The 19,713-nt window shown below is 49.6% G+C and overlaps 1 protein-coding gene across 11 annotated transcripts in view; it reads right to left on the reverse strand.

The window, feature by feature from the left end:
- Positions 1–19,713, reverse strand: part of RUSC2 (RUN and SH3 domain containing 2) — a 59,618-nt gene that overhangs the window by 9,946 nt on the left and 29,959 nt on the right. For 5 of the 11 annotated variants that reach the window (XM_075740753.1, XM_075740751.1, XM_075740754.1 and 2 more), the window contains exons 2-5: positions 5,421–7,505; positions 2,378–3,163; positions 1,647–1,847; positions 266–409 (exon numbers count right to left, since the gene is read on the reverse strand). In XM_075740753.1, the coding sequence (XP_075596868.1) occupies positions 266–409; positions 1,647–1,847; positions 2,378–3,163; positions 5,421–7,392 (3,103 nt within the window). In that variant the 5' untranslated portion in view covers positions 7,393–7,505. The remainder of the gene's footprint in view (positions 1–265; positions 410–1,646; positions 1,848–2,377; positions 3,164–5,420; positions 7,506–19,713) is intronic. The other 6 variants (XM_075740758.1, XM_075740756.1, XM_075740759.1 and 3 more) reach the window with 3 other exon arrangements.

The following is a 19,713-nucleotide window of genomic DNA, read 5'->3' on the forward strand; positions in this document are numbered from 1 at the left end:
GACCTTTCTTGTGGACTTAAGATCCTTTCTAATCATACTTCCTGGGACAAGCAGCTCAAACATACTCTGGCACGTTGCATGGTGCAGAAGCCACCAGAACCTGCCGTGGAAACAGTCATCAGTTCAGGGACACGTGGTTACGATGCTACAGTAGAGAAGGTCAGGGAAAGAAATGATTATGTCTACAGAGATGAGACAGAAAGAAGCACTGCTTGCCTTATGCTGTCCCACGCCACACTCTTGTCCATGAGACACGTGGACTCACCTTTCTTCTGCAGCAGGTCAATGGAGACAGACTCTGTGTTGCCATCTGGGGAGAGGCAGAACTCAGCAGGGGGTTTCTCTGCTAGTGAGAAGTAGTCAGGGAAGAAGTCGGTGTAGGTAAGCTGGAGTTGCCTCATAGACTGTCCTGCAGGGCCAAGACAGGGGGAGAGAAGGATCAGCCCCAAGCCCTTACATCAAATCCTCTCCCACATTGTTTGTTTTTCCCAGATGCACCTGCACCAGCAGCAGTCTTCACCCAGGCTGTCCAAGACTGGGACAGCAAGGCTACAGGCCTGTTACCCTCCCAGCAATGGTTTGCAACATAAGACTGTACAGTTCAAGCCCACAGCCCACCCAACATCTAGCTCCAGCTTGGCTGGGGGCCCATGAGCACTGGAAGATGCTGTGTGAGGTTCACCCTCGTGGCCTGGTGCTAAGGGAAACCTTGATGCACCGGACTCTCAGGGCTGCTGTGCAGACAGCCCCAGCAAGTGGGGTCAACTGTAGAGCTCACAGACAATCCCTACTTGTCACACAGAGGCATGCACAGGCAACAAACTACACGTCTTCTGCCTGTCCCCTGGGACAGCCTCTGTTTTCAGGGGGTGACTTCTGCAGGAGCTCTTTCATGTGCTCGATTTCCATCTGGTTGATTCCCCAGCTCTGTGCTAGGCATCTTCCCATGAAGAAGGGATGGAGAAACTGGGTTGGCAAAGTGAGGTGTAGAGCTTTGGGGAATTCCCTCCACAACTTGGGGCTGGCCTGAAGAATGGTCTCCCTCCCACTGACAGACCACACTGCTCTTTCCAGAGAACTCTCAAAGGTTCACCCAAAAGCAGCCTGTACCTCTCAGCCCTTCCTGCATAGGTTTTGGGAGGACACGGAAGACCTTAAGGGCAGAGCATGGAGAAGACAGAGTCCCATGAGCCCTACAATATTGCCAGCTGCCCCATGAAAGCTACAGCCCAGCATCTAGCACGCTGCCAGGGTTGGGGCAGATGGGCAGACACTGTGGTGCATGAGATCTTCAAGGGCCATAACTCCTGTGTGAGACATGAACTACAAGCTGGACACAGTCCAGATGCACTTGCTAAGGTCTGAGCAGGCTCTTGGGTCATTCACTTTCCCCTTCAATCCAGCCCATAGCTGGACCTGACTGCTCTCAGCTGATGGAGAAGAAGGGAGGCTCCACACAGATTGTACCCATCAGTGAGGCAATTTTCACCTTACTCTTTTACCTCTCGGCCCCACTGTGAGCAGATGTGTCATCCCTCCTGCTCAGAGCAGTGATGAAACCAGGCTGAACCTGAGCCCCAATAGCTACTGAACCTGAGCCACAAGGTCACCTCCCAAGACCCCCCCAGCAGAAAGGTGGTGCGCACCGTTCAGCTTGCAGTGGAAATGGCTGGTGTTGAGAGTGCCAGGGAGCTCAAAGATGGGGTTCCCCCGGTTCAGCCGAGGCTCTTGCTGCCTCCTGTCTAGGCTGCCTGCTAAGCTGGGCAGCCCCGAAATGCGGTCCAGACCCAAGGGGTTCCTCCGCCTGTACTCCCGCCACTTCAGTGCTTGGGGGGAGAGGTGGTTTGCTAGGATGCCGAAGGCAGTGAGCACCAGATGGGAGGACACAGGCAGACAGGACGACATGGAGGGGAAACAGGCAGAGAGAGGACAAGAAAGAGGAAGGACAGAGAAAAAGAGACAGAACATTAGTTAAAAGTCCAGCAGCATTTCAGGACATTAGCACACAGACATGAAGGGAGGTGGAGACCACAGCCTGGCAGGGCAGGAGCCTGGGTGGCCTCATGGCTGTTGGCATAGAGGGAGCAGGTTTGGGGTGCAAACACCTGGCATGAGGTGCTGTAAGATCAGCAGTCCATGCTGCCCTCTCCATAGAAGTGTAGGAGTCAGGACCGGAGGGACATGCTCTTAGCTTAGGACTTTCTTTTGAGGCAAAGTGATGGTGGGGGCTGTTGGGCACTGCAGCACCCAGACGCAATTTTGCCCTGGGCTGTGGCTATAAGAGAGGGTGGTACTATAGGGAGCAGCCATAGTCATAGGGACCTGGACATGTTCCAGACTAGCATGTCCTGGCATGTCCTAGCAGATGGGTACCTACCATTGAGGGTCCGTATTCCCATGCTGCTCAGGGAACCAGAGCTGCTGTTCTCACTGCCACTTCTCCACTGGGGATCCGTGTGGCCTCCCACTCTGCTCACAGGCATACCACCCACCGAGAGGGGTGGGAGGGAGCCACTGTGGAGTCGGTACTCAGAGAGCGGTGGGCTTGGCTCCAAGGGTGCCTCCTTTTTGGGAACCGGCTTGGGGTTCTCCTTTTGCCTCAGGGCATCAGCTTTGGTGGCTTGGGAGGGCTGCATGCCACTGGCAGCAGGGGAAGATCTCGTGGGAAGCAGGCTGGCAGAGATGGGGCAGGACCTGCTCCTGGGGGGCTGGCTCTCTCCAGCTCTCTCTGTGGTGGGTGAGGAAGAGGAGTCCACGCTTTGAAAGAAAGGCACGTTGCATCGCACAGGAGAGTAACTCCCCAGGGGGGACGGCCGGGTTGTCTCAGGAGCAGGCTTCTTAATGCAGCCATCATTGCGGGAGGCAGCTCCATCCACTGAGCGCTGTGTCAGGAGCGTGCTGTGGGCATGGCTCCCCATCGCTACTGCCTGCTCTGCAGAGGTGGCTGAGGCTGAGGACTGGGAATTGGAGATCTGCTGGCTGGCAGGGCGGTTGCTGGACAAGCTGTAGAGTTGAGAAAGGCTGGAGGCAAAATGGCTGTGCAGGGCACGGGCCTTGGGTGGCTTGCTGAAATGGTGCTGGAAAACAAAGGGCTGGATGGGCAGAGTCGTGGGACGCTGGTCCTTGCTGTAGCGTACCACAGGCTTGCTGTCTGTGCCACCACCTTCAGGGATAAAAAAGGGGACAAAGTGTGAGGACAGGCAGGGGAACAATCATCATCAGCCCAGTAGATCACAGGCAAAAGGGAATGTGCTCTCAGCTGTGGAGGGAAGAGGATGAGCTAGAGGCCAGTGACACAAGCAGAATGGTTCAAGTCTGAACTGGTTACACACATCATGAGCTGACAAGGTAAAGATATGTCAGCCCAGATGCAGAGTTTCCAGCTGTTGACAGCTGTCTGGAAGTGTAAGGCAGTGCACTGGGGGCTGCTCTTTCCTGGTAGTGTCACCAGCTTCCCATCTCTTCCCCATCCTTTGCACCCAGGACAGCACCAGTCATGGCCCCAAGAGTCTGCCCTCGACCTGCCTCCACCCAGGCAGTACCGCAGAGTCACGGCCCAACGCACTGTGGTACAGCAAGATTTCTTATCCTGAAGGGCTGTCCCCTCCCACACATGCTGAGAACTCATCTTGCCGAGCACAAGCATTACAAGCGACAGCACTGCAGCTCTGCATCCCACATCGCACTCAGTGCTGCCGGAAAGGCTGCTTACTTCCCCTTCTCCCTCCCTACTCTTTCTCCTTTAACTGTTTCCCCCCTGAGCACACAGCTTGCTTCCTCCTCCTGCCCGTACCAGATCCAAGCAGGACATTTCCAACCAAATCAGGACCACAGCAGAATTAGGAGAGCTTCTAACCCTGGAAAAGGCAGATCTGCTCCATCAAATGACTGACAGGGATGTCCAAAGGGAGTGTGCTGGGCTGATCTCCTATGTGTGACTGCAGCTCTGGTGGGGCCACAATATCCCGAGGGACACAACTGAAGCGTGACACACAGTGCACAACACACACAGCACTGGGTGCACACACGGAGCTGACTCCGGCCACACCGCATCCTAGCGCAGAGTGGCAACTTCTGCCTTGCCTCTGCCCCACTCCTCCAGCCCACAGCAAATCCTGGGACAAAGCACCTGTCCCAGCAGAGCCCCAGTGTTATTACCTGCTGCCTGGGGGGTGTGCCAGGCCTCTCTCCCTCTAGCTAGCCTTTAGCAGGGCTTGCTTTCCCTCTAGTCCCTTCTCAGACCCTCTAGGCTTGCATGCTGCTCTCAGCTGGAGAAAGGCAGCCCTGCCTCTATCTCCAGCTGCAGGCAGGAGCTTTCTGCACAGCGCTAATGCCTGCCTTGCCGTCACAGTGAAGAAGGGACTGCCTTCTCCCAGCAGAGACCTGCCTTTCCTGCCATCCTGCACCAACTGCACATTCAAGCCCCAATAAACAAAGAGGACAATGCACAAAAAAAATCTTGCTCCAAAGGCCAATATCTCTCCTACACCTGCCACAGCAATGAGTGACATGTTCTTCCTATCTCCTGCCAGAAATCTTCAGGGCATTAAATGGAGACAGTCTGGTCCTTGGCATGTTAGTGGCTATCTACTGCAGCACTCTGGTCAGAGCCCCATTTTAGACTGGCTCTTACCTATGAAGCAGGTACAAGAACTGTCTAGAGCAGAGATAGAGGTCTCCTGCCATGCTGGAGAAATGGCCATACCTCTGATGGGGCTATTGCACAGCTTCCTCACCGGGACAAGTGACGGTAATATTAAGGTGGAAAGCAATTAATGTATTACAAACTTTCCTCCATAGGAACCTTTTTTGCAATCCAATGCACTATGGAGGATGTGCCAGGATATTCCAGCTGCTCTAATCCCTGCAGGAATTGTGCTGTAAGTCCCAGCAGAGACTTTGTGAGCTCCCTGACCCTGCACTGGGAGGAGACTGCTGGCTATGCCACTTCTCTCCCCATCTCTGCCCCATGTGTCTCCAAAGAAAAAAGGCTAAAGGCTCCTCAATGGCTCCCTTCCCTTCGTCTGCTGGGAACACGGCCCTGCTGAGCATCTTCACATGTCTGTCTTAGGAGATAAATGCAGGTGATTCTCCTGGACTAGGGGAGTATAATGCCCTGAAGACAGACAATCCCTCAAGCTGCACAAACCTTAAGTGCTAACGCCATGTCCTCCCTTACATGATATGACAGGTTTGCACAACACCTGAAGAAGCTTTAGAAATACAAGGTCAAGACACCTGCACTCATCTGGGTCTGAAATAAGCACAGCGGGGCTTTATCCCAAGGAGTGCCAGACCAGGAAACAAACTGCACAGGCACTCGTGTCCCATCGCCATGCAGGTTCCTCTGCTGCTCCCCTCACGCCCCAAAGAGCAGCCTTTCTTTTTACTTCTCTATTCTGCCTCATTTGGCTCCTTACCGTCTGCTCGGGCTCTAACATCTCTTTGTCCATGGCCACTGGCAGAGCCACCTGAGAAGCTGGCATCTGCCTCCGTCAGCAGGGATAGAGAGGCTTGCTCACCTGCCCCATGCCCACTGGGGACCTTCTCACCGGAGACAGAGTCTTTGGTGGAACACAAAGTCTGGCTGTCCCCAAAAGTGTGATTCAAACAGAAGCCCTCGCAGCTCCGGTTCAGGCCATGGATGAAGGGCATGGGTGGAAGACTCTGGCTGCGGCGAGCTCTTTCTTCAAGGAAGGTTGGGCAATCCTGCTGTGTCTCAGGGATAGGGGAGAACTCCAAGGAGGAATCACCACTGGACCGGAGTGGTGGGGAGTTGACGTTCTTCTTCCGGCCTTTAGCTAGTTCAGCAAAAGATGTCACTCGCTTTGGGGGAGAACTCTGGATGGGTATTGCTGGACTTTCACTCAGCTTGACCGGACAGCTCACCATGCGCTCCAAGGAGCCCAGCCTGCTGCTGGGACTCCTGTCCAGGTTCTGATCATAGCTCCTGGAGCGCTGCCGGCTTGTGTTGAGATTAGGTGGTGACACATTCACATAGACCTGACCCTCAATCATGTTCTGGGTGGCTTCTCCCTTTGCCTCCTCTTCGCTGCACTCCACGTTGCTTTCTTCTTGTCTCAGGTCAGGCCTTCTAAACAGATAGTATTCAGTGGGCTGAGCTGGGCTACCTTTGGTATGGTCTTCTGAGCAGCTAGTTATGGATGATCCTGCTGGGCTGGGGGATGACTGGGAAGACAAGTCACATGTGACTAACTTATAATAATTCTGAGTAGCCACAACAAGCCGTGCTTGGCTCTGGAAGCAGGCAGTGAGGTCTGAGCTCTCCGAAGTGCAAGGCTCACAGTGGAGGTGGTAAGAGTTGCAGTTAGCATCAAGGACAGGTGAGGAGGAGCGTTGACACCCACACACCTTCCCTGAACTCTCTGGGTGATGCGACTCACAAGACATCTTGGATTCTGTGGGTGATGAATGCAAATCCAGGTAAAAAGCTCCTGTGTCTGAGTGGCTGCAGAAGGAAGAGTCACAGGACAGGTTGGCTGAATTCAGGTTAGATCGAGAATGACTGTTCATTTTGTTGTAGAGAGCACTGAAGTTCACCAGCACCCCATCAGAGCTGTTGCAAGAAGAGTCACTGATGTAGCCCATCTGTTGGTCAATCACTTCAGACTGACTTGATGAACTGTAGCAGCGACAGTGCTGGAGCTCCGAGCTGGAACAGCTGCACGTCCGGCTGTGCAGCACATCCTGGTTTCTCAGCGATTCACCTGTGTTCTGGTTCCACTCCTGGTCACCACCATCGAAGGAGAAGTTGGAGGAGCTGCCACGATGGCAGCTGCATTCATCCAGCTCCATGCGTTCTGAGGCCTGGTGGCACCTGTTCGCGTTGTTCCTCTTCTGGTTGTCGTCACCGCTGATTTTGTCCTCTTGCCCGTCTACCACACCGGACCGGCTGGCCATGTTCCAGGATTTCACAATGTGGTTGGAGTCGTGGAGGTGGAAAGGAGGCAAGGCCAGCTCATGCAGATGAAAGGGAGGTTTGCCTGCCGCAAGTGAGTTGTGAAGGTGGAAAGATTTTTGACCCAAGTCATCCCCAAAAATACTGAGGTCTTCACCCTCAGTCAGCAGGAAAGGGTTGTGTCGCCTACTGACACTAGGGACAACCAAATCCCTTGCTTTGCCTTCTTTGTTGTCTGAGGCCTCTGCTGAGGTTTCGGAGGTCTGGAGAAAACTGCTGTACACCAAGGAGTCAGTCTGTGAAAGGTCTCTGTCTGGAAGGGCAGAGGTCCGCGTAATGCTGAGCTCTGGCTGGCAGAAGGGGTTGGTCCTTTTGCTCACGGAGCAGCACTGTCTATCAGGGACCTGGCAATGCACCAGGGGAATGTGATGGACAATCAGTGTCTCACCAGTCAGTTTGGGTGGACTATCCATGGTGAGGAATGCTCTTCAGGACATCAGTTAAGCTGGCGCTACCCATGGACAGCACATACCAGGGCTGCACATGAGAGGCAGGGAAGACACTTCTCATGAGGGAATTCAGATACCTACAGAGACAAAAACACAAAGGCAGTCACCTCTCAGGAAAAGCAGTGACAATTTCAACCATCCTGGGTTTGACTGAAGACTTCATGTGCTGACAAGGACCAAACCAGACTGGTCCTTGTCAGCACAAGGACCCGAGCACAAGGTCCTGAGCTGCCATTCTTCAGGGAAAGTATCACAATGTTAGATAAACACGTCCCCCTCCCTGCAGAGTCCCGGGATAACTTGCGCTTCAGCTGACCCCTCTCAAACTTATCTGGAGTGACTAATTTCCCTCAAGTAGCCAAGGGCTGCACAGGCTTTGGGCCAAATGAAGACCTGACAGCACTGTACACTCACAGGAAAACATGCAGACAGCACAGGGTCTGAAATAAAGTGCTGCGCTCTGATGAGAGCAGTCCATCTTCTCACACTGGATTAAATATCTTTGCCTCCCTTTAGGTAGCTTGAACTTTCCTTTAAGAAGCAAACACTGAACTGCACTGCCAGGCCTTGCAACGTTACAGACACACAAGCCCAGGCAGAGACTGGAAAGCAGTAACAGTTTGGAATGATAAAGCAGCAACAACCATTCCTCTCCAAAATCCAGGAGTTCCCATGAGGTCCTAAGCGCTTTTAATGGCGTCAGGGGAACATGCCAAAGTATGCAACTACTTATGTACACAAGGGCCTCTCATGAAAAGGAGAGGGTGACTTTGGTGAGGCCATGGGGAGACGCTGTTGATGGTGAAATAGGTCCCATACAGCACACTGCCTTCTGCTGACCTGTTGCTGATGATTAAGCCTCAAATCAAATTGGTTCCACTTGTGGTCTGGGGTGCTGGGTTTGCAGTTCTCTGACATTCTGTCACATTATCTGTGGTACTTTTCTGCCTATCTTATTACATGCTGCACTTCACAGCAGTATGACTGCCACAGCCCACCGTCCCAGGAGCCATACGGGCAGGGCAGTAAGAGCCCCACTCCCTCAGTGTTCAGTAAATAGCAAGTTCTCATAAAGCTAGAGGAAGATGTTCACCAGCATTTGATACGGGAGAGCAGAGAACATATTTATTCTTCCTTCCCCACCTAATGCAGAGGTCCAGCCTGCAAGCACCTCCAGGACAGTCTGAAGGGGGCTTCCCTCTTGCCTTCCCTTCTACACGTCAGAGAAGCCAACGCAGAGAAATACACAGGAGGGCAGCTAAGGCAGCAAGGGGAGGGAGAAACCACAAAAGACAACAGTGATCCATGATGATAGTGAGGGATTAAAAAATGACCAACTGCTCTCATAGATCCACTACTTGGTCTGCAAACTCTGGCCCAAACACCTTGGTCAGTAATCCACATCCCGTATCTCATCCAGCCATCCAGTGCTCACAGCACCCTGACACCACACACTGTGATCCCGCTCTGGACTCCAGGATGCTGGGTTTGCTGCCGCCACCGACCTTCAGACTCCAGAAAGTAGCATTCAGAATATCTGTCTTTGCCTACCCTACCCCAGCACTTGTGACTATGGGATGATAATGGATTTGGAGCAGAGCTGCAAAGGCACATGGGAGCCCAGGAGGGAAATTAAGAAATGTGGGTTAAGTGAAGTTAGAACAACAGTATAAACAATGAGACAGCTCTACAGAAAGATCAGTAACTTCAGTTCTTTCAGCTTCATGGCATAAGACTAACAATTAAAAGATGCTAAAAAAAAAAAAGATCAAAAGAAGTGCTTTCCTCCCACACATTGTAGTGCTCCTCGCAGACACAAGATGATGCTGGCAGGGAAAAAAAATACAAAGATGGAAACGGACCTAGTGTTTACCATAAACACTCAATGATGCAAGAGTCAGCAAACAGACAAGCCTTCCGGTAGACTGTACCAGAGATCATCATCAGGAGACCTACATGAGGAGCACACTCACCCTCATGTTGGGACATTTCACCCAGGATTAGGCTCTGAAGTAGAGAGGTCACCTGGACCACTTGGTCCACACCTGGCTAGACTACCATGGGACCCTTAACTACCCTCCACCTATAGTCTCCCTAATGCCTATACCACCCTTCACTCCCCTTTCAGTGATTCCTCTGTCTTAGAAGCCTGCAGCTCCTTTCCCAGAGCTGCTGAAAGGAATGAGTCTGTCCGCAGCCGAGATCTTTTACATCGCAGATTCTCAAGATGACGTTGTTCAAGAACCACCACGGCTCACAGCAGCTCCTGGCTCTGTGCCTAGCACACACACACATGCGTGCACACTGAAAGTGGTGTTCAACAGCTGGGGCAGTGTTCACGCCCCATTTTTGACCCTGCACACCTTTGATGGTACACGTAGCAGCAGGAGCCCCTATTTATCCTGTCTTCCCCCCAAGCACTATGGGGAAAAAGCTGGTCCCCAGTGCCTTTGTAGCTGATTGTAACACTTAGATCCTATCTGCCCATAAGGCTTTGCTGTATTTTGAGTGTTGCCACAATGCAACGACTTGAGAAGCATCATTTTCAGGATACACACCATGATGACAGCACACTTCACTGCTGAAGCACTGGGTCTCTGCTGCCTCTGGGAAATGGCTGCTTGGGGCTGGCTCCCAGCACCAGCACCGACCTGCTGACAAGCCCTGCTGAGCAACACGCACATTGGTGCAGATGCTGCTGTGGGAGGACAAGGCTTGCACAGGCACACTTTGACATTTGACAACAAAATGTCAAGAGAGGTGACACACAGCCACTTCCCAGCTGTCTCTCTGGAGCCTTGGCTGCGACATGCAACTCTGCCCAGCTATTTGGTTTCAGTGGCAGCACAGGCTCTCCGAGTGGACTGTGATTCACTGGCTGTCACAGATGCCGCAGCAGATGGATGCCCACTCTGCCTGCACCCAGCACAGGGCTCTGAGGTCCGGTATCAAGGGCGGCACACAGCCAGCTCCTGCCAGGAACCATTCTGATAGCTTCCCTAAAGATATGCATGACTTTTTGTGCCCTAGATAGCCTTCTCTCCCTTGGGACAACTCTCCTGGCTTCCTCTTGTCTCAGGGATGCAGAGAGGTTGGCAGTGGCACTGCCAACACTGGGATTATTCAGTTCCCAACACGGGAACATCCTCTCTGGCCACATCACCCCTCCCTGCTTCTGGAAGACTGTAGAAGGATCCTCCCTCTTCTGTTCAAGGTCTGGTAGGGTGAGATTGACACTGAAGCATAAAATCCAGCAACCAGAGTAGTTTCAGATTCTGCTGACTTTGATCAGCTCTTTGTAAAGCCTTCACACCCCTTTGCAAACAGAAGTTTCCAGATGTGGGGATAGCAGTCTGTACCTGAACAGTTCTTGCCAAACCAGTTCATTCCTCTTATTTATCATTTGCAATAGCACAAGCTGACAGTGTGCTGAATCCTGCTCAATCCTACACATACAACAGCAAACACAGCATCCAGCAATGATCCCTGCCCAGAAAAGCGTGTCGTGGCAGTGCAAGGCAGGGAGGCGCAGAGGGACCATCATGACCCTAGACACATCAGTTCAAAAGCCATTTTGACTGTAGATGTCAAAATTCTTTACCTTCTCCATACTGACACCATCTGCTGCTACACGCGAGATATGGGCTGTTTATTCAGCCAGCTCTTTCCTGAGGTGCTAAGGGTTACCTCGAGAAGGTGAGAGCCATTTCATTACCTGTGGATGCTTCTCTCCAGTCAAGCTGATACAGAGCAGAGAAGGACGGCTTTTTGTGATACACCTATGATGTGGTGTGGAATTGCTTATCAATGCTTGTACCTCCATGTGCGTGTGTGTACGTGTATATATATATATGGCAAAAACTCATTAGCTGCAGCAAAGCTCTAGGTAAGTAGCAGGAGAGGAGTGCTGAGCAACAGAGGACGGTTCAGCACTGACCTGAGAGCCGCCCACCAAGCCGTGTCTGTGCTTTAGAAAGGAGGCAGCATGCTGCAGATAACAGGGGCATGCAGCACCTTGCAGAGCTGAGCCCTTCAGGCTCTGCACCTCATGCCTTGCAAATCCTTGCTGAGCACTACACAGAGGCCCCCAAATCCCTCCTCTGTCCTGCCCTCAAAGACTGAGGAAATTATGCTAACTTAAGGGTGGTCAGTGCAGCTCCATGGCTTCTGGATTACAACCTCCTGCCTCTGCAACACTACTGAGAAGACGAGGAGCCATCAGAGCCGGCTCCAAACTGGCCTGCAAGGCTCTGCTTTAATTAGAGGGGGCTGGTGCAAACACCAGCCCTGCCTCCAAGTGCTGATGTGTTAGGTGTGTTAGTCACATACCTCCAGGCATATCCTGCTGTTACCGCTTGAGCCATGCTTTTGGAGTTCCATCGCTGATTGCTTAATACCCTGCTCTGCCCAGTGCTCTAAGCTGCACACGTAGGGTGACGGGGTTCAACACACAGCGACCCAAGTCTCCTCATAAAACAATGCAATACTGGGGGAGGCATGCAGAGATTTAAGAAATAAATGTGATTTAAATGCAAAAAGATCGCACTTATAGCAATGAGGATGAAGAGGCAGGAGCAACATCATCAGAATTGTAAGCTGGAGGCGATGCTGGCTTTTTGGAGGCTGGCTTTTCTGAACAGATTAGTGTTTCTACAAGTCTCAGTCACTTCATCTATGAAATTGAATGCCCAATGGAAACCTCTAACTGTGAGGGTTCTTGCTGCCTCTTTCTGAATGGCTATGGTTTCCTCTTCCTCGGATGGACCAAGATCTATCATTTCACTGAAGGGTGAAAGATGGAAAAACAGGGTTAAAAGCTGGGCATTCAGCTTCATAGATGAACCAGCAAAAATCCTTTTGTATTGGAGCTGCTTGTTCTTTGAGGGTTGTTCCATCTGAATGCCTGACTCCTACAGAGCATTTGCATTAACACGCCTGAAGAAATCACACAGCTCTACAAAACAAGCACGAGCAGAAATGCTGCAAAAATCAATGGTATGTGTGAGCTTGCAGACAAGGGCACAATACAGGCGTCTCCTCTTTGCTCCACGGGAAGCGATCTATTCAGTTTACTCCCTGTAAGTTTTCCTCCAGGCAAAAGGGCTGGGAGATGAAACAAAACTGAAAGCCACTCTTCAGACAGCGTGTGGGGTCTCAGGGCTCACTGGTTCCAGCATCAGTTTCCAGGATCCCAGTAACACAGGTCGTCCCTGCCCTAGCTTTGCCACTCCAAAAGCTGCCAGAAAGTACTGAATAGTTTAAGGAAAAAACCAAAACCAACCAAACAAAAAAATCCCAACAACCAAAACAAAACAAACTCTACAGGAAAATTCCAGCAAGCTAGAGGGCGTTCAGGGAGCAGCATCAGTGAAGAGGATGGGGTGGAGGGCACAGGATGAGTGGCCTGGGGATGGGGCTGAACCCTTGGGGTGGGTAAGAAGAGGTGGAGTTCAGGACTGTAAGTTGTTGTAGGGCGGGACTAGCTAACATTTGTTTAGACATCTGTTCATTTCTCGCCAGCTAATACATCATACATTCATTAAATGCTTTAGTAAATCAGCAAGAACATTTAATGAACGAAAAGGTGTAAAAGGAAATACTAGTTGCTTGACTCACCCTAAACCTCCAGCTCTCCTTCCCTGCCTCGGGGAACGGGAGCACAGTAAGGATGGTCTGTCTGGTCCCAGGGTGAATATTCCAGCACTCAGTGTTTAAAGGGGGCTGCAGCAAGACAGAAAGACCAAATGCTTCCTAAATTTCTGCCTCAGCTCAGGCTGGTTCGTCTTGTGGTCCTGAGCAAACAGTGATTCTTGAAAAGACCACTTCCCTTTCCTTTCCACAACGAGGTGCTGCCTGAGCCAGGGCTTTTTCCAGTGGTTTCCAGGACAGCCTGACTAAACCCATGATTAATGTATCATTACGTCCCAGAACTATATAGGATTATGATGTGTTCAAAATGGAAACTGCAGCATGCGACGATCAATCACAGCCCTTGTGCAAAAGACAGCAAGGAGCTGCACAGGCCAGGGATGACGGGCTTGCCAGCAGAGATGAGGGAGTGTGTGAGACAAAAATAAGCAATAGGTAGCATGTGTATTCCTGCCAGTGACACAGTTAGCAGAGGCAGGTACTGCCTCCCAGTCAGAGGAAAAGAAGCCCCAGCTGCTTTAGGCATTTTGAGTTATGCAAGACATCAGAAATAGCTCAAGCAGCAGACCTATACCAGCTAACAAAGGAGCCGGACAGTGACCGAACCAGTTTCTCCCATTTCTGTGCTCTCTTGCTCCGTGACTCATCATCTGGCATGTGGCACGCAGCAGGAGCCACTTACAGGCCATGACTCATGAGCATCCACCGAGGTGATCTGGGCTGGAACCTGCTCCTTTCCCCCATCATCGTCCTCTGCCCCAGCCCCCACCACATATGCTGCTAATTACCATATGCAAATCCACAGAGGAGAAAAAGACTGATGTTTCTAGCTGTTAATATCACACCAAAATTGCTGCTGAATTAAACTGCCGACACAGTAAATCCTTTATCAGCCACTCTAGTAGCAGCAGCAGGAGAGACTACACTTCTATAGAACCTTTCTGCCTGAGCACTCTGAAAGCATACCGAAGATCTTAACAAGAGCAGAAATTACACAATTCCTTTCCAAAACATGGATCTGCCTGCGTGCTGGAGCCTGGCTGCTGCAGGGTAACCAGAGCACTCAAGAACCCATGCAGAAAGAAAAAAAATCCTATAAGCAAATAAAATTGCTGGGCAGAATCAGTAGCTGAAGATGCCTACCTTAACTCCTCCTTAACTGCACAGCTTTAGGCAGGACTGTGGCTATCAGCTGGCTGCCTCATGAACGGCTCCTCTTACAGACCTGCCCGACTGGGCACACTGGGAACCAGAGGCTGCAGTTGAGAAGTTACAAAAATACAGCCAGCAGCTGTGTGTGAACCAGAGTCGAAGCCAGCAGAAGCATGGACCGAAGGTTTTCCCACCAACTTCTATGTCTGGATGATGCAAGCTCAAAACTCTCCACCACAACAGTCACAGCAGGGCAGGGAATAAAGTGTCAGGCATCAAACTCAGGGCAGCTTCATGAATCAAAGCTGGGTCTCTGACCTGTGCCTGCAGGCACACAAGATGGCAAAGCTCCTCCCAAAGTCTGTTATATGGCTACACGCAACGGTGAATGAGCAGCTCGTCTCGCTCAGGTGTATGCTGCAGGGGCGAAGGCTTCTGAGATCATGGCAAGAGGTGGAGATGGCACAAATGCTTCATCCCGACGGAGATATTTTCAACAGCACTGGAGAGTTCAGGTGTTTCTGAAGCTTCCCTAGAATTACTGTCTTTTGGAAAGATCTCTCAATGAGAGGTCACGAATCATTTCCACTGGGCCCTCACGACCTTCCTCCCTAACATTTACTGGAATCTGGCTTCCGACAACTTGATGTTGCCCAGACCCTGGCAAAGGAGAGGCCCTGCTTATCCAAGGCTTATAGGAGGAAAATTTAAGAAGCAAGTTTCATCTGCACAAAGAAAAGGCACATAAGGACAGCTCCATCTCAAGTAGCTCTACATCACCTATCGCCTTCATGACTTGGGGAAAAGAGATGACCTAAGCCCTAAATGGGTCAAAGAAGGTCTGTCTCCTCAGTAAGATCTTACTGCAGTACAGGTCAGCGCATGTATACACATTCCAGCCACTCCATGACTACCTATCTTCACTATTGCTTCCTCTCTGTCATGATTAAAACTGGCATTTCATTTCTGTATAGACAATACATTGCAGGAATCACAGCTGCAAAACAAACCTGAACCCTCCCTGCAGGGCAAAAGCATCAGTGATCACTGGAGAAAGTCCAAGAAACAAGGAACTCAATTTTAAGATATCTCAGTTACAGAGGCTGTAAAATCATGTTTACTGTCTGTTCAGCCTGGAGCTCCATGTATGTTGGAATCAGTCACTATCAAGTGAAAAACAAACATTTCTGAGATTGCAGATTATAGATGTACAACCTCACGCAGCAACTTAGCAAAGGCACAGCAGGTAGCAAAGGGAGCTACGGGAGAGTGAAGTAAAACCACAGCAGGGCCAAGTTCTTGAAATAACTCAAGTATCACCTCACAAGCCACCATAAATAAAGCAGCTAGAGATGTCAAAAAGCCCCAGGAGGATTATTTTCAGACTTGAATACAGCAGTGGTTCAATAGTTTGCTACCAAGACTAGGTAGCCGTGTCCCAGTGAACAGGAGAAGCAATGCAGGCATGGCATTACCTAGCAGTGATGGGCATCAGTTCTGCAGCCAGAATGCCTGCATCTGCAGAGCTGTATTATTTTTACATGATGCAATCCTACATGGAATTTAATACACACTGTGTGCAACTGATCAGGAGCTTCAAAATCGAGCAGACAGAAAACATCCCAGCAGCAGCCTGGTTTTATTAAATGTTCCTCTTCACACTGCACATCTAAATGGTTTTTCAAACAGCTGCTATGTCCAACAGCTGACTCCTGCTAAGGCTGCAGGAAACTTTACCCTTCCTAGCTCTAGGTAGTTCTGCCAAGATCAGGGGCAATAACTGGATGCACAGGAAGAAATTTTCTGTCTCTCCAAAGCAGATAAGCTTTTCAATGGTCTGGAGGATGGCAGCACCCTGATTTGGGGATGATAGCATGCTACAAATCAAAAGACTGAGCATCAGCCCAATAAAAGCACCTGATGAGACTAATGCATCAAATTTATCCTGCCCTCTGAAGGACATTAGCACCACATATGATTTGCTGCTGATATGCAATTGCTTTTAGACCACAGGCTGGATTTCACAATCCTTTGAAGGTAGCTGGAGGAAAGGACCCTGTAGCACACAGGTTTGAAGAGGGAATTTGCCTGACTACTATTAAGACTGTGCATTTCTTCACCCTTTTTTGGCCAGGTCGCTGAACAAACAGGTCCTTGGCAATTATGTCCAAATGCTGTCTGAATCTCACTTCACCAGAATTCAGGATTGGGAATAAAAAAAGAAAAAAAGAGAAAATAGAAAAAAGAGAAAATAGAAAAAAGAAGAAAAGGCAGAATGATTCCCAGGATGATGGGACAAGGAGCTTCTGACCTGCGGAAGAAATCCTTGGACCACAGTGAGACTGCAAGGTTACAAACCACCCCTTCCACTACACGGCAGGTCTTGACATTACCTGACTGGCCAAAATGAGTCTATTAAGAATGCTTTGTCAAGAAACACAAAATCAAGGGTAACTATTGCCAACAGCTCAGAAATATGAAGGAGGAGAAAGAAGCAAAGGACAGATGAACATATTTAGTCTTCATGGATCAACTGCTACAGGGAAGTTTTGATTTTGGCACAGGAACACAGACATCTGTGGACCGAATCAGATGGGTAAAGCCCCATCCTCCACCTCTGCCAGCAGAGTTCAGATGCTCTGCATGAGATGTAATAACCCCAAAGTGGGCAAATGAGTGACTAGCCACTCCGTTTCCCCCCCTAGTCACAGGAGCCTCCTCCATATGGGAACAGTTTACATCTAGAAGCCGGTTTCATAACCTGCCCATAGAAGGTTAGGAGCCTATACAACCATAGTGCTATATATTCTTGACATCCCCTCTAGTGTCCCCTTTTTTTTCCTGAATTCTTCTGAATCAGCGAGTTCCACACCAGAATACAAGCCACAGGAGTAGTTATCTGTCAATCCTTCCGAACACATGGTAGAGTCATACATTTTAACTTCATTGCTTGTCCTTGGGCCAGGGCAAGACAGAGTATCTCATTTTCTGCTACATTTGCTGCCTCTCTGTGCAGTCCCAAGCTTTTAATTTTGCTCACATACAAGAGTATTCCGAGATCCTTGGTCTGATCATCAACCTTTCTCCAAGTGTCCTCCTGATGTGTGGGTGTGTTTGTACATTCACACGGCTGACAGCAAGGCGGAACTCAAGAGGATCTGGATGAAACCACAGCAACAATTTACGTAACAATATTTTCCATGCAACAGAACTAACAAAAGGCAAGCCAGAACCTTAATAAAATACTTATGAAGCAGACCAGGCACTTCTAATGATTACACATACTTTTCTTCTGAGAGGAGAAACTTACCCCTTGCGGGGGCTGGCAACCCAAACCAAACTCAGCTTGTAAAGCTCTATTCGGGACAGTTTATTTTAGGATATCACTACACAAGACAGCTCATGTGCTAATTAGGCTTGGAATGACTGGGCTCAACAGAGCATTAAGAGTCTAACTAACTAAATCTGATAACCCTGGATTAACCAAGGTCTTCTGCTAAGGAAAGTCTTGCTGGGCTGCAGAGGATGCACAGACCTATTCACTAGGATAAAAAAGGAGGGCAAATGGGGATGATCCTTGGCTGGAAGAGCAAGTCAGAGTCCCAGGTGACACACCAAGTCTACTGGAGGGATGACCACTCCATTTCTAATCACTTCAAGGGTGTTTGAGAAGGCTGAGGAGGCACCTTAAGATTGTAGGTTCCCAGATCTTCCTAGCTAGGATACACTCACATTTGGACACTTCCTTTCTTGAAGATGTTGTGTCCTTTTCTGTACCAAATGTCTCAGAAAAGAACAAGCATCTGCCACAAGTGGTGAGGAAGAATTTGCCCCTCCTAAGCCCTTGCACTGAGATGGGCCTCAGCTCAACCAAGAGGTTTCTCTGCAACTTCTGAACACATACTATAAATACATTGGGTAGTCTTATTCACACAAATGCCAAGCCATTTGGAAATATTGCTGGACTTTGAAGTTTGACAGCAAAATTCGTGGACTAATTAATCACAGTATGTGAAAATTATTCGTATTATCAGTTTCAAATAATTTTCCTTCATTTCCTGAAATATTCCATGTTACAAGCAGGGCACCTCATAAATCATTACTGTCTTTCTCTAGACCATTCATTATTTCATATCGCAAGCCCTACAGTTTCCTATTTAAAACAAATAATTCTCATTTCTTCAGTATCTCGTCTTATGAGCAGTTTGTGCAGTTTCCTGGGCAGTTTCTTAATTCCCTCCAACTCTGCAGTCATGCTGCGGAGCTGGGGTGACACAGTCTCCTAATCAACAGTGGGATGTCCCCCAATTTCTGTATCAACATTACAAGACTCTCTACCATAATTTTCCATTCCATTTCTTACATACCTTAACATTCACATATAGATGCTTGCCAAGTAAAGTCCCTTATGACCAGGGTGACATCCAGGTACTTTTTGCAGTTTAATGACATCAGTTTAATGAGTTGGAATTAATTTAATCAGTTTAATGATTCGGAACCTGACAAAGTATACTTGCAACTATCTTCTGTTACACACATTTACATAGAATCACAGAATGGTGGGGTTTGGAAGGGACCTCTGGAGATCACCTAGTCCAAGTTGTACAAATTCTTGGCGTAGGCTTGAGGGGGGAGGTTTCCCATGTGCTTGTGCAAATTCTTTGTGGTCTGCCAAGAGATAAGAGGGTCTGACTGACTCAGTGTCTGACTGAGGTCTGGGCTGAAGGATATTTTCCCTGGTTAATTTGCCTCATTAGATCAGTGAGCTCTGGTGGCTTGCTTTCATGAGAGAAGATTCCCCCTTTTTTTTGATGTGCAGGCCAAGAGGTTGCTGTGGTTTCTTTTTTCAACCTCAACTTGTGCTAAGGGGAAAGCAGACACGGAACTAGACCAAAATATGAGCTGTCGAACATTCTCTGGTACAAAGAGGAATCACCCCTCGGTGCCTCCAGGACAAAACACAAATGCATTGCTTCAGTTTGGGGTGTTTCTCCACCCTGCAGTACCAGAGTCAGCATCATGTCAGCAACACAAATCCTGGGAGAGGTCAGGGGTAGGAACATGGAGACCCTTTGGAGTCTCCAAAGCTTGTGCAAAGCCACCAACAGAAACACAAATAATAGAAACACCAATGGATCAACAGCTACTATCAGTTTCCCAACAAGATATGGCCAAACATAAACTGAATGACATGTGCCTAGAGCATTGCCACCTTTGTGCATTAACCACCTTCACGCCATTGCTTGTCAGTGCTGGGACATACCTGTTTCTGGCAGTTCCTCCTCTCTTCCCCTGTTACCGTGCCATGAAGTGGCTAACCCTACTGCACTAGGGTCCCAAGACCTCTAGGGATGTCCAAGGTCACCCTGTGCTCCATGCAGCCTCACCTTTCCTCTGACCCAGTCCTTCCCCAAAAACAGCCAGTCTAAGAAGAAACAGGGAAGGGAAGCACATGGGAACACAAAGGCTGTCAGGCTTACTGTA

This window comes from Balearica regulorum, chromosome Z, assembly GCF_011004875.1.
Source record: "Balearica regulorum gibbericeps isolate bBalReg1 chromosome Z, bBalReg1.pri, whole genome shotgun sequence".
In the NCBI taxonomy this organism is placed as follows: Eukaryota; Metazoa; Chordata; class Aves; order Gruiformes; family Gruidae; genus Balearica; species Balearica regulorum.